The sequence below is a fragment of the Notolabrus celidotus genome, chromosome 19 (genome assembly GCF_009762535.1).
Source record: "Notolabrus celidotus isolate fNotCel1 chromosome 19, fNotCel1.pri, whole genome shotgun sequence".
Classification (NCBI taxonomy): Eukaryota; Metazoa; Chordata; class Actinopteri; order Labriformes; family Labridae; genus Notolabrus; species Notolabrus celidotus.
Genome location: NC_048290.1, coordinates 18,859,027 through 18,873,078, shown reverse-complemented (window position 1 = coordinate 18,873,078; position 14,052 = coordinate 18,859,027). Strand labels below are relative to the sequence as shown.

Below are 14,052 nucleotides of genomic sequence, written 5' to 3'. Positions count from 1 at the left end.
AGATCCACATCCGACCAGTAGGAGGCACTGTGCAGCCTTACACACAAATAAAGGCTCACACGGGCAGAGCTAAGTTCAAGAGGACCAAAGTGACAGGTGTGGAAGGACACTGAAGGACTAACGTGGACTCTGCTGCTTCAGAGGGGTTCCATGTACCTGTGTCTCTGGGTCCTCTGATCCCAGACTGGCAGCTCCCAGTTTGACCACATCAGCCAGTTTGGTGATTGTGCAAACGGAGGACTGGGCGGCCTGAGCCAGTTTCTCCTGACTCGCTCCGGCTCCAGAGACCAGCAGCTTGGTGTCCTCCACCAGAGCTTTGGCCGTCTTCAGGATCAGCTCCCTAAAATCACACACAGAGCATTACATGGTCTTTATAGAGAGTCATGATATCTTCAAACACAGCACTGGGGTCTCTTCAAGACCAGCATGTCGGTACCTGTGGTCAGTGAAAGTCTCATGGTGTCTGTACCTGAGAGGTCTGTACCTGAGGTCAGTGAACGTCTCATAGCGTCTGTACCTAAGGTCAGTGAACGTCTCATGGTGTCTGACCTGAGGTCAGTGAACGTCTCATGGTGTCTGTACCTGTGGTCAGTGAACGTCTCATGGTGTCTGTACCTAAGGTCAGTGAACGTCTCATGGTGTCTGTACCTATGGTCAGTGAATGTCTCATGGCGCCTGTACCTGAGGTCAGTGAACGTCTCATGGTGCCTGTACATCAGGTCACTGAACGTCTCATGGTGTTGGTACCTGTGGTCAGTGAACGTCTCATATAGTCTGTACGAGAGATCAGTGAATGTCTCATGGCGTCTGTACCTGTGGTCAGTGAACGTCTCATGGCGTCTGTACCTGTGGTCAGCGAACGTCTCTGCATTCTCTCTGTTCAGAGTCCCGGCAGTGGCGAACATGATGGTGGTGTCGAGGTCAGCGATGATCCCGGACACGGCACTGGCGGCAGTGATGCAGGCCTGCGTGCCACGGTTACCGGCCTGCAGGGATGCTAACACATGAGACACCTGCAGGGAGAGGAGCAGGCTGTTAGCACCTGAGGAATCTGCTCGAAGGAAACATGAAGAGTGTGGAAGCTTTGTGTGAAGGCGCAGAGTGTGTGAAGGCGCAGAGAGGCGCAGAGTGATTATGATCCAACCTTCTCGGAGACTTTGCGGGCGCTCTCAATCAGCTCCTTCTTGGTGAACGAGTCGTTGGGGCTGCATTGCAGAGCTCCGGCTTTGGTCACCAGACCGGTGCAGCTGAATCCAAGCTCGCCCACCTGCTTCTTAATGTGGGAGCCAATCTGAGTACACAAACACACACACACACACACACACACACACACACACACACACACACACACACACACACACACACACACACACACACACACACACACACACACACACACACACACACACACACACACACACACACAGGTGTCAACAGAATAAACAGCAGACAAACATCAGGAGACATGATCAGTGAGGGTCCAAGGTGCTCACCTCGTCGTTCTCTGCTGTGATCGCTGCGTATTTGGCCTCATCGGCCAGATTTCCAAACTCGTTGGTCAGCTGGTTGGCTAACCCTCCGAGATCGTCAGGGTTCGTGTTCGACTTGGTCACCTGACGAGGAAACACAGCAGGACGTCAGTCTGGGAAACTCATCTCTAGTTCGGATCAACAGATGTGCACAGTAGTGTTTTCAATCACAGAGAGCACAGGTACGATGCTGCTCTATCAAATATATCAACACTGTCAACCTCCCACAAAGTCTCAGCTAACCAGCCCTGCAGGCTAATGTGACATCACAGGTTCCGCTGCTCTGATTGGCTGCAGCGTCCAGAGACGAGGTTAATATTTGTACTTCCTGTCATTAAATCTACTTCATCAAGCCAGGGCTCACCATCTCCTGCACGGTGACGGCGATGGCCTTGGCCGTCTTCACCATGGTGGTCTGATAGTCCACGAAGGTGCCTTCAGGTTCCAGAGCAGGCGAGTCCTCCATCTTGTTGATGGCGTCATTGATGGAGTCCACCATGCCACCCACTGCCCCCGCTGCACTCGCTGCTTCAGCCAGGGTGGCCCCGAGATCATCCACTGCCTCCTTCATCATCTGCACCGACTCCTCCAGAGCCTCCTGCATGTGAGCTGCCTGCACACAAACATGCACACACACGTTTATATATATTAGAACACTGTAAGACCACAGCCTCCTGCAAGTGAGCGTCCTGAGGACACAGGTACGTGTCTCTGTTCCAGTCTCTGATTTAAGCTAACACCTGATGTCTCCCTCACAGGTGAGACACCCGTCTTCTCACCTTGGGGTTTCCTCCGGCCTCCTTGGCAGTGTAGAGCATCTGCAGGGCGGACTCTGTCAGGGTCTTGGTCTGGTCTAAGACCGCCATCTGCTGCTGGCTGCTCAGGATCTTAGACGCCGTGCCGATGGCCGCCATGATGAGGGGCTCAAAGTAACTGACCATCTGAGACACCTGGAGAGGTGAGACACAGACTCCAGTTTAAAACGACAACTGTTCAAACCAGTGTGTGTTAGTGTGTGTGTGTCTCTGTGTGTGTTTGTGTGTGTGTACCTTGTGTCCGAGCTGGGAGGCCTCAGATCGAGCAGCCACAGCGACCGGATCGATCAGGTTACTGATCTCATGGACGGACGCCGCCATCTGCTCGTGGAGTGTCTGAGACAGAGACAAGATTTATTATCACACACTGTGTGTATCTGTTTGTGTGTGTCTGTGTGTGTGTGTGTGTGTGTGTGTGTGTGTGTGTGTGTGTGTGTGTGTGTGTGTGTGTGAGAGTGGGTGAGTGTGTGTGAGTGTATTACCTCCATGGAGATGTCCTCTCGTGGTGTGAGCTGTTGGCTGATAGCAGCGAGTGACGCCTGGTCGACCTCTCTGATGCAACCGTTCAACACCTCAATAGCATCATCACACTCTCTCTGCCCGGGAGCCTTCTCTCTGTGAACACACACACACACACACACTCTTCAGTCACCGCTCTACTGTGTGAGCAGCAGGTGGACCTGGTCAGGTAGTGGTCTGTCTGTACCTCATGTTGGTGATGAGCTTCTTGATGGAGTCAGAGACCGTCCTGGAGTGTCCAGCGAGCACCGACCATTTTGGCGGGTCTTTGGGGTTGACAGCAAGAGAGCGGGCGGTCTGGATCAGACCGGTGGAGCTCTCCAGCATCATCTTTGCTGCCACGACAATGGGCTCCATGGCAGCATGACCCTGAGGAGGATGAAGAGGAGGAGGTGAAGAAGGAGTAGCAGAGAAGTATGAAAACAGGTGAACCCTCCAGGTGAGACTGACCTCAGGGCTGATCTGAGCCGGGATGCTGGCGAACTCTGGGTTAGAGGCGAAGGCGGTCAGATTATCCACGGCTTCAATCAGAGGTCCAGTCGCTGCTCGACATTTCTCCCTGTTCTCCTGGTTAAAGGCTCCGTCCAGAGCCTGAACACACACACACACACACACACACACACACACACACACACACACACACACACACACACACACACAGATTATTAGAACACACACAGGACAGCAGATGTGCTGATTGGTCGGGCATCCCTGACGGAGCTGCTGATTTGGAGGGTAAAGGTCTTCAGATTTAGCCTAATGGTAAGGTTGCGTCCCGTATAGCGGGCGGCCCGGGTTCCATTCCAGCCTGCGGCCTCTTTCCCTCATGTCAGTCCCCCACTCGCCCCCAGTTTCCTGTGCTGCACCGTCCTCTCTGTCTGAGAGGTGTAAAAAAGGGTCTTCCTTAGAGGACTTGTCTGGATCCTTCACCTGGACTCAGGTCAGGTGTTCAGAGGGGAATCTACCTGCAGAGGGCAATGTGACTCAGACACCTATCAGGGACGGACTCTGGGAGCTGGACCTTTCTGACTCAGGCTGTCTATGATTGGTCAGGTGCATCAGAGTGAGCGGGGCTTAAGCTGTTCTCACTGTGTTTACGTCTTACGACAGCAGCAGGAACGCACATTCATTCAGGTGTGTCATTCAAAGCAGCTGTGAACAGGTGAGCATGTCAGAGGCAGACTCTGAAGGACCGACACGCACCTTGATGGACTTGACCAGGTTGGCGGTGGTGTTGGCGACCTCTTTGGCGGACTGGACGAACTGCCTCTTCGCCACAGGGTTTGATGTCTTAGAGGAGGCGAGGCGGCAGGCGTTACATAGAGCTGAGGTGTGTTTGGCTACGATGGTGGCAGCAGAGAGCACCTGAACACACACAAACGCACGCACGCACGCACGCACGCACGCACATGCACGCACACACACACACACACACACACACACACACACACACACACACACACACACACACACACACACACACACACACACACACACACACACACACACACACACACACACACAAACAAAAAACATTGGAACTCATTAGAGGAAAGAACAGGTGTAAACGATGATGATGTCTCAGGTGAGGCTGGGCAAGTACCTGAGACTGGGTGCAGGCCGGGTCCACCAGGTTCTGACAGGCCATCTGGATGGACTGGTTAGCCCGGGCAAACTGAGCCGGGTCCACCAGACCCTTCTGACCAGCTGAGCTGTTAGGGTCTGACACACCCACCAGATAAGCTGCCTGCAGACAAAAATCAGGGTTCAGTTACAACACCTGAGTCTGGATCCTCAACAGATCAATGAGGACTCTCATCTGAGTCTGGATCCTCAACAAATCAAAGAGGACTCTCACAGAAGTCTGGATCCTTAACAGAACAAAGAGGACCCTCACCTGAGCTGCAGCCTCCGTCAGACCACACAGAGCCTTCGATCCTCCGCTCACTGAATCCCCAAACTCAGGAAGGTTGGAGTTCTTTGCATGATGGGAAATACCTGCCATGGACTCACCCAGTACCTGAGCACAGGTGAGAGGTGAGAGGTGAGTGGTGGTGGATTATTCCTGACCCGGGTCTTAACCGTTGCTGCGATCAGGCTGAGAGTGTGTTTACCTTCGAGTTCTCCATCACGCTGTCAATGCAGTCAAAGTACGACGACTCGTTCACAGCCTCTGTCGGGTTCTCCAGCATCCCCTTCACCGACTACACACACACACGGACACACACAACACAAGGTCACCAAACATACACTACTCAGGTGATTTGTGTGTGTGTGTGTGTGTGTGTGTGTGTGTGTGTGTGTGTGTGTGTGTGTGTGTGTGTGTGTGTGTGTGTGTGTGTGTGTGTGTGTGTGTGTGTGTGTGTGTGTGTGTGTGTGTACCTCCAGCTCTCTGAGGGCATTGTCACACTCTTTCTGACCCGGGGCCTGCTGAGTGCACATGGTGATCAGCTGATTGATGCTTTCTGTCACCGCCCTGAAAAAGAGAGACAGAGAGAGAGAGAGAGAGAGAGAGAGAGAGAGAGAGAGAGAGAGAGAGAGAGAGAGAGAGAGAGAGAGAGAGAGAGAGAGAGAGAGAGAGATGAGACATGAGAAACAGACAGACAGACAGACAGACAGACAGACAGACAGACAGACAGATAGACAGAAACGTGTGTCCTACCTGGCGGCGGAGGCCAGCTGGTTCTTGAGGTTGGGGGAGGACGGGTCTGTGGAAAGAGCTTTAGCAGCCAGCAGCAGTTTGCTGGAGGACATGGAGATGGTCTTCAGGTTAGAGACCACCTGAGTCTGGTCCTCTTTGGACTGCAGGAGACCAGGAGAGAACAGTTAGACACGTTTCAGAGACAGCAGCTTTAAAGTCTATTCAAATAAAAACATCCAGAGAGTCTGACGGAGGTTCTCAGGAGTCCTCCTCAGGTTCACCTCAACAACACACGGTTTGACCTCCATCACTCAGGTGTGAACACTCCTCCTCACCTGTGAAGTTCCTGCCATGTCTTTCCCGGCCTCCAGGAAGGTGCTGAAGTCATGTCCGAACTTGCTGGTGGCCCGGGCCAGGTCCTGGGTGGTACCTCTAGAGGCTTGCACCACCTCATTAGCTGATTGGTTCAGACCGGCCGCCACCTCATTCAGCTGAGACTGGACCTCCTGGAAGCTCCGCCCACTGGATGGGAACTGAAGAGAGAGGAAGAGGACAGACGCCATGAGACAGAGCGGAGTATCAGCAGGCTGACCGGTAACTTAAGGTACCACAAGGAGTAGAAAGCCCAGTCAGATATACTCACTGAATCAGAGAGCAGAGTCTTGCTGGCCTCGCCCACAGTCCTGATGGCGTTGTCAACATCTCTCTGACCAGGCAGGCAGTTCACACTCCTGTTCAAAGCCTGAGACACTGCTTTGGCCACCTGCACACACACACATGAACACACAGACAATGAATCATACATTTACACTCACTGTTATCACATAAAGTGTTTATATTTAGAGGACCAGATCTGAATGATCCCTCTGCTCGTGTGTCTGTGTATCTGTGTGTGTGTGTGTGTGTGTGTGTGTGTGTGTGTGTGTGTGTGTGTGTGTGTGTGTGTGTGTCTTTGTGTGTGTGTGTGTGTCTCTGACCTGAGCTAGCCTCTGTTGACTCTCAGCGTCTCCTGGTTTGGCGATGGCTCTCTTTGTCTCTTCGATCAGATTGGCTGATTTGTCCATGACGTCTCGGGCGCAGTCCAACATGGCTGTTCGAGCCTGGGGATCGTCCGTGGTGGCTGCAACTCCTCGAGCTGCAGACGCTAGCGACTTCAGAGCCTGAGCGACATCTCGAGCTGCCATACCTGTGACGACACGAGGGACATTGGAGATTACAGCAGACACAGAGCTGACAGGTAAATGTGAGGTCATGATATCATCATCAGAGCTCACCTGTGTAGTTCTCATTGCCTTGCGTGGCTTCACTCAGCAGCTGAGCCATGGCTGAGCTCACCGCTTTAGTGCTCGTCCCCACATCCTGAGAGCATTTCTCCAGCTGATACACACACACACATAGACAGAGAAACACACACACAGAAACACACACACGAGGAATCACCTGTCAGTTATATTTTATACACACAAAGTATGTTTATGTACAAATGCATTGATAAGTCTGTTTGTGTGCTTGTGTGTGTGCTTGTGTGTGTGTGTGTGTGTGTGTGTGTGTGTGTGTGTGTGTGTGTGTGTGTGTGTGTGTGTGTGTGTGTGTGTGTGTGTGTGTGTGTGTGTGTGTGTGTCTCACCGTCTCTCCAGGTAGAGGTTTCAGTTTGCCCTCCTGAGAGGAAGCTTTGGCCTCCAGCAGGTCTTTCTCCAGTCCTCTGACCATCGACAGAGCGTTATCGATCTCCAGCGGACCGCACGCCTCCTGAGCCTGAACACACACAAACACACACACACAGAGAAACACACACACACATACAGAGATGATGAGATCACAGTGAAACATGCAGAAACATGAAGTTACTTAAAGGTGTGTTCCTGTGGGTGTGTTTACCTTCTGAGACGCCGTGCGGAGCTCAGTCAGGGCGCTGGCCAGGTTCTTGGCACACTGGCTAAGCTGCATGGCTGATGCCTGGTCACTGATGGTGGGAACCGTGGACTTGGACGCTGTCACCATCCTAGCTCCGGGCTGGACAGAGACACAGCAATGGTAAGTGTTTGTTTATAATCAGGAGCAGCTGAGTCCCAGGTGATTCTGACCGTTACTGCTGGGTTTCAGGGGGCACTACATACGGGTCCCCAGGTGTGTGTGTTTACCTGCAGGAAGTTCTGTGAGGCACTGATGAGAGCGAGCTGAGCGCTAGGACTGTCGGGCTGAGACTGACTGCCTCTGACTCCCTGAACCAGCTGAGGGATCTGCTCTGCTACCACCTGGTGTTAAAACACACACACACACACACACACACACACACACACACACACACACAGACACACAGACACAGACACACACACACACACACACACACACACACACACACACACACACAGACACACAGACAAACACAGACACACACAGAAAACTTTAACATCATGGAAGGTGTTTGTTCAATAATCACAGGTATGGGTGTGTGTGTGTGTGTGTGTGTGTGTGTGTGTGTGTGTGTGTGTGTGTGTGTGTGTGTGTGTGTGTGTGTGTGTGTGTGTTACCTTGCAGCTCTGGACCAGTTGTTGCTGAGCTGCCGGGTTCTTGTTGGATGAAGCTGCATGTTGAGCTGCAGCGATCGTCTGAGTCGCTGCTGCTGCCGCCTGCTTGGCTGCATTCTGAGAGGAAATAGAAAACACAAACACACACACAGACACAAGTTTATTACAGGTGAGAATATCAGATAAAAGAGGAATATCCTCTTTGACCACCAGAGGAACTGCTTCTCTGTCTGTCATACCAGGGCAGAGTCTACCTCATGAGGACCTGCTGAGCTCTGACAGGACTCAGGAGTGTTTGGTTGAAGCTCTGCCCCCTCTTACCTCCAGCTTGTTGACGAGCCGTTTCTTGATGGCGTTCTGTGCGGCAGCATTTGTGGCCATACGGAGACCTTCAGCTGCTTCCCTGAGCTTCTGCTGCTGCTCCTCACTGTCTGGGTTCGCTGCTGCTCCCTGAACACACACACACATTGGTCAGTAACAGTCAGCTGTGACGAGGCCGACAGGTCAACAAGTAAACAGCGCCACTGACCTTTGCAGCCTCCACCATCTTTGCCGTGGCGTCAGCGAGCAGTTTGGCAGCTGACAGCAGTTTGCGAGAGTTCTCCAGGTCAGACTCCGCTTCAGCGTCCATCTTGATGGCGTTGACCAGATCAGAGGTGGCCTGAGCGAGGATACGAGCCTGCCGCACCATCTCACCTGAAGGAGGGAGGAAACCTGTGAGCCTGAGTGGAAGGTCACTTGAAGGTCACCTGTATGTCACCTGAAGGTCACCAAAAGGTCACCTATAGGTCACCTGAAGGTCACCTACCTCCATCAGACCTTAAATGTGATAGGCTCCACCCACCTGCGTCTCCCATGGAGCTGAAGATGTTCTCGGTGACGTCGAGGATTCGGTCCGTGGCCTCTCCGTGTCGTCCGATCGGGTGTCCCCCGCTGGCGTACTGCTTGATGTGCTGCAGCAGCTCGTTGAGCGCCTGAGTCACACCTGTGGCGGCCACGCCCACCTGCTTCAGGAGCCCCTCGTCATTGGTCGCTCCTTGTGATGCCTCCACGCAGCCCTCCACTGATTTAGCCACCAGCTTTCCCGCCTCGATCAGCTGCTCCTGACACACCGGGGAGCTGATGGTGGGAGCCACCACCTGAAGGACACGTGATGCATTCACTTACTGCAGGAAATCATGCACACAGTCCAGGTGAGAGTGTTCTCTGTCAGGTAAACTCACCCGGGTGCAGGCCACCAGCTGTGACGTGGACAGAGCGCACTGCGTGGCTGCAGCGATGACTCGGTTCTGTTGAGCCGAGTCCTCGCTCTTCTGAGCCACGTTCTTCGCCCTCAGAACCAAAGCAGCCGCCGCACTAGCCACCGCTTTAGCTAGCTGCATTAGCATGTCCTGCAGCAAAAGAGATCCGTCAGTTAGCATCAGTTCTAAACGCTCAGACAAGAAGGGTGATGCGTAAAAATGAGTGATTAGAATAACAGAGATTTATAAAATGACCCACAACCACAAACCGATTATCAGAAGAGACATATACATGCATTCTCTCTAACAGCCAGCGGGGGGCGACTCCTCTGATTGTATATCAGTCTATAGTAAATGTTCCTCCTCCTCATCTGATTTGTTCCCTCAGTAAACACTAATGAGTTTATCGTCTCAATCTCTAGTTTCTTCTTCAACACAACATGTTCATTTATAGTCACAGAGAGCAGGAAGAGAGGAAGAAGTCAGATACGGGAGGAGTCAGAGGGGGGACACCTGGGGCTGACATGTGGTTATCATGCTGACCTAAACAAACAGTCCCAACCCTTTTTGTCCAAATATGGTCACTTCTCAAAATCAATGGATGGTATATCTGTGGCCCCGCCAACTTCTTACTTGCAGAGCAAAGCTGATGTGAGTTGTGAATGTGTAGATTATCAGATTTGTCTTCTCTCAGGTGTGTCAGTCACAGGTGTCATCACCAGTACTGGGTCAGAACTTGAGTTAAGAGGACTTTTATTTTGAAGGAATGGTTCAGGAGGAAGTCTCAGGTGTACAGGACTGAAATTCTGACGGACAGGGGAAATATGATTGACAGATGGGATCAGGTAATCGGAGGTTTGATTGGATGGTTTCTGTAAATCAGGATTGATCTTTAGCTCAGGTGTGTTACCATCATCAGAGAGTACGAGCGGACTCTGCACCGGTTCCCTCTGACCGATCCTCTACCTACGAACTAACACAGGTACACATCAAACACACCTACCAAACACACACAGACCAAACACACGCACCAAACACACACGTATCAAACACACACACGCATCAAACACACACACACACATCAAACGCACACACTTTAAAACATCCTGATGTCTTCTCTTATATAAACTTAATAGCATTTGGATCAGGGCTCAGCCTAACAATCCTGGAGCAGGGATTCGCCTGACAGTCTTGGATCAGGGCAGAGAGCTCCCTCACACATCAGCAGGTTGTTGATATTGGACTCTGCGGCTCTTCAAAGTTTTCTCCTCACTCTGAGGTTAAAACAGGAGCAGCAGTTTGTGAAGACAGACTCACCTGGAACTGAGGGTCCGTGTCAGTCTCTCCGATGTGAGACAGCAGCTCTCCGCTGGCCTGACCCACGTTTCCTGCAGCCTGCAGCAGGATCTGCCGAGGCTGATGTCATGAGACAGGAAGGGAACACAGAAAGGAGACAAGGAAAGGAGATAAGGAGAGGAGAAAGAACATCAGTCTCATGTCTTATACCAAATAAATCTACCTGTCTGTCTCTATAAACTATCTCTACCTGTCTGTCTCTATTAACCTATCTGTCTCTATAAACTATCTCTACCTGTCTGTCTCTATAATCTGTCTCTACCTGTCTGTCTCTATAAACTATCTCTACCTGTCTGTCTCTATTAACCTGTCTGTCTCTATAAACTATCTCTACCTGTCTGTCTCTATAATCTGTCTCTACCTGTCTGTCTCAATAATCTGTCTCTACCTGTCTGTCTCTATAAACTATCTCTACCTGTCTGTCTCTATTAACCTGTCTGTCTCTATAAACTATCTCTACCTGTCTGTCTCTATAAACTATCTCTACCTGTCTGTCTCTATAAACTATCTCTACCTGTCTGTCTCTATAAACTATCTCTACCTGTCTGTCTCTATAATCTGTCTCTACCTGTCTGTCTCTATAAACTGTCTCTACCTGTCCATGTCTGACCCCTGTCTTCCTGTTTGTCTCTCAGGTATTCTCCGTACCTCGGTGTTGGCGGGCTGTGCGGTCTTTAACATGTCAGAAACGGCACCGGCTAGGTTTTTGGCTGCTCCCAGGAGATGCTGACCATTCCCTCCTTCATCGTCCATCAGAGCTGCCAGCAGCTTCACGCCCTTGGACATCTCCGTCAGATTGGAAGAGATGGTGGTGACGGCACAGCCCACTGCTGTGTAGTCAGTCTCTGCAGGGTCACCTGAGGACAGGTGGACAGATGGTTAGGGTCTGACAGTGAGGTGACCTTGGAGCAGTCCAATGAGTTTCAGAAGACGATCACAGGATTCTTTGACATTACATTTTGACCTCAGAGTTTAAAATCAGGGCATAAAACCCAGATACAGAGTTTGGTTCAGGTGTCTGTACCTGCAGTGAGGTTGACCATAGAGGCGGTGCCTGCTGTTATGGCGTCCACCTGAGAGTGGATCTCATGTTTGGACTCATCCATCTTGTTTTTCCGCCACGCTTGAGACGCCTAAACAAAGGAACAGAGAACACACATAAAGTTCTGGTCTGACAGCAGGTCTCAGATCACGCAGGTAATGCAGGGTTAACTTAATGCTCTCAGGTAAATTATCTCAGGTAAGTTAAGGGTTAAATCTCACGGCGTCTGTTCCCAGTGGCGGCAGAGTGTCGAAGTCATCCAAAGCGGCCTGAGCCGCCTGCACCGCATGCATGCTGGAGTTAATGGTTCCAGTCAGAGCCTGCTGGGCCGACGTCTGCAGAGACACAGAGAAGTGATGTCACAGTGAGCTGAATCTGAGAGAGCTTACAGTTCGAGAAGGCACAGCTTATTATATACGATCAATATATCACAGTATATAAGATAATATCACATTATATTACATTATAACACATTATATAACATTATATAACATCATATTACATTATATCACATTATAACATATATATCGCATTGTGTGTGTGTGTGCGTGTGTTACCAGGGGGGGCATGTGTCCACGGTGCATCTGGCCGCTGGTGATGTGTTGTTTGGCCTGAGGCATGGAGCCCATCTGGAAACTCTCTGGACCTCCGGCTCCGGATCTCATGATGGCGGGCAGAGCCACGGAACCCGTCTCCACCTTCCCCACCCGGTTAAACTGCTGCTGCAGCAGGGTGGACCTAAGAGGAGAGAAGAAGGATTAATCTTCACACCCAGGGAGAGGGAGACACCTGTAATCACCTCAGGTCACCTGAGGTCACAGCGTCAGTGACAAACACTCACTTCTTTGGAGACACCGAGTCCTCCAGCATCGTGGACTCCTCATCGCCCTCTAGCCCAAAATGATCCTTACTCTTTTTCTGTTACACACACACACACACACACACACACACACACACACACGCACGCACACACACACACATTCAGAAATTGATGACAAATAGTTTGCATTTTAAAACTTATCTCAGATGTCAGTGTGTGTGTCTTTTTCTCTCTGTGTATGTATCTCTGTGTCTGTGTGTGTGTGTGTGTGTGTGTGTGTGTGTGTGTGTGTGTGTGTGTATGTGTGACTGTGATTGTGTTTGTGTGTGTGTGTGTTACCTTTTTGAGAATGATGTCGATGTAACCCGCGATCAGCTGAGCAATCTGCTCTCCCTCTGTGGTCTGAACAGAATAATACCCGTCCTGATAATCTCCAAAGTCCTGAAACAACACACACACAAACACACGCATCCACGCACGCGCACATACATACATACATACACACACACACACACACACACACACACACACACACACACACACACGCACGCAGACACTTTAGTCACAGAGGGGGACAGGCCTGCTTTAGAGACAAGTGACACAGGTGATGCCGTGTTCTAGGTCAAAGGTCAGAGGGAGGAGCCAGTGCTGACATAAAGTGCACTCACTTTGATCAGAGCTTCTGATTGGTTGACTCAGTAAGGAAACGTTCTTTAACAGAATCTCTCTCTCTCAATTTTTTTCAATTTCAATTCATTCTCTCTCTCTCTCTCTGTTTCTCTCTCTGTCTCTCTCTCACCAGGGTGAAGCTCTTTGGCGAGGCCGCCCAGCGTTTGATGTTGGTCAGGTTCCACTCCTGGATCACCTCCTTCGTCTTCTCGTCCACTCTCATCACGCTCTCCTTTGTAATGCCGAGGAGGCGAGGGACCAGCTTGTTCTTCCCCTTCATCTTCTCCTACAGGTACAGATACAGGTACAGGTACAAGTACAGGTTCAGGTACAGGTACAGGTGTGCCGGGTGGAGAGGGTAATGAAGGTCATGAATTCATGTCTATCAAACTTGACAGCAGCCTGGAAATACAGCGGGAGGTGCAAACACAGCTTCTCTTAGGTCACTAGAGTTCATCTAAACTCGTCCACGTGTTGTTAATTCATCAGCCTCACCTGTGGAAGCAGTTTGTTCTCACCTTGACCAGGAAGAAAGAGACTCCGTATGTTTTTAGAGAGCGAGCTAGCTTCACGTAGCTGACTTTAGCCTCGATCTCCGTCATGTTCTGACTGTTTTTATGAGCCTGCAGAGAGACAGGTGACACAAAGAGGACTAACTCAGGTAACAGGTAACTCAGACACACATGGATAAACCAGACAGGTGAGCAGAGGGTCTCTTACCTGGAAGATCTTCCTCTCTCCTTTGTTCTTGATGTACTCTTTGGGCAGAAACTCCTTCAGACTGAGGACCAAACACGTCAGAGTAAGAGAGGACAGAGGGACATCCAATAATAATAATAAGACAGGTAACCATGGAAACGGTTGCTCACTCTAAGAATCCCGGCTTGTGCTT

At 50.9% G+C, this 14,052-nt stretch overlaps 1 protein-coding gene across 1 annotated transcript in view; it reads right to left on the bottom strand.

Moving 5' to 3' along the window:
- tln1 (talin 1) overlaps positions 1-14,052 on the bottom strand; it is a 41,530-nt gene that overhangs the window by 11,590 nt on the left and 15,888 nt on the right. Inside the window, exons 8-46 of the mRNA XM_034709128.1 lie at positions 14,030-14,052; positions 13,881-13,941; positions 13,679-13,783; positions 13,291-13,446; positions 12,831-12,932; positions 12,513-12,589; positions 12,229-12,409; positions 11,893-12,006; positions 11,654-11,762; positions 11,278-11,486; positions 10,591-10,689; positions 9,256-9,423; positions 8,877-9,171; positions 8,562-8,728; positions 8,354-8,482; positions 8,036-8,149; positions 7,646-7,759; positions 7,383-7,517; positions 7,131-7,259; positions 6,779-6,881; positions 6,482-6,690; positions 6,148-6,267; positions 5,840-6,037; positions 5,526-5,665; positions 5,246-5,339; positions 4,978-5,067; positions 4,761-4,883; positions 4,467-4,610; positions 4,067-4,228; positions 3,314-3,454; positions 3,051-3,232; positions 2,827-2,959; positions 2,579-2,680; positions 2,309-2,479; positions 1,894-2,142; positions 1,494-1,613; positions 1,145-1,291; positions 847-1,013; positions 157-340 (exon numbers count right to left, since the gene is read on the bottom strand). The exon at positions 14,030-14,052 is cut by the window's right edge and continues 105 nt beyond it. Of these exons, the coding sequence (XP_034565019.1) occupies positions 157-340; positions 847-1,013; positions 1,145-1,291; positions 1,494-1,613; positions 1,894-2,142; positions 2,309-2,479; positions 2,579-2,680; positions 2,827-2,959; positions 3,051-3,232; positions 3,314-3,454; positions 4,067-4,228; positions 4,467-4,610; positions 4,761-4,883; positions 4,978-5,067; positions 5,246-5,339; positions 5,526-5,665; positions 5,840-6,037; positions 6,148-6,267; positions 6,482-6,690; positions 6,779-6,881; positions 7,131-7,259; positions 7,383-7,517; positions 7,646-7,759; positions 8,036-8,149; positions 8,354-8,482; positions 8,562-8,728; positions 8,877-9,171; positions 9,256-9,423; positions 10,591-10,689; positions 11,278-11,486; positions 11,654-11,762; positions 11,893-12,006; positions 12,229-12,409; positions 12,513-12,589; positions 12,831-12,932; positions 13,291-13,446; positions 13,679-13,783; positions 13,881-13,941; positions 14,030-14,052 (5,466 nt within the window). The remainder of the gene's footprint in view (positions 1-156; positions 341-846; positions 1,014-1,144; positions 1,292-1,493; positions 1,614-1,893; positions 2,143-2,308; positions 2,480-2,578; positions 2,681-2,826; positions 2,960-3,050; positions 3,233-3,313; positions 3,455-4,066; positions 4,229-4,466; positions 4,611-4,760; positions 4,884-4,977; positions 5,068-5,245; positions 5,340-5,525; positions 5,666-5,839; positions 6,038-6,147; positions 6,268-6,481; positions 6,691-6,778; positions 6,882-7,130; positions 7,260-7,382; positions 7,518-7,645; positions 7,760-8,035; positions 8,150-8,353; positions 8,483-8,561; positions 8,729-8,876; positions 9,172-9,255; positions 9,424-10,590; positions 10,690-11,277; positions 11,487-11,653; positions 11,763-11,892; positions 12,007-12,228; positions 12,410-12,512; positions 12,590-12,830; positions 12,933-13,290; positions 13,447-13,678; positions 13,784-13,880; positions 13,942-14,029) is intronic.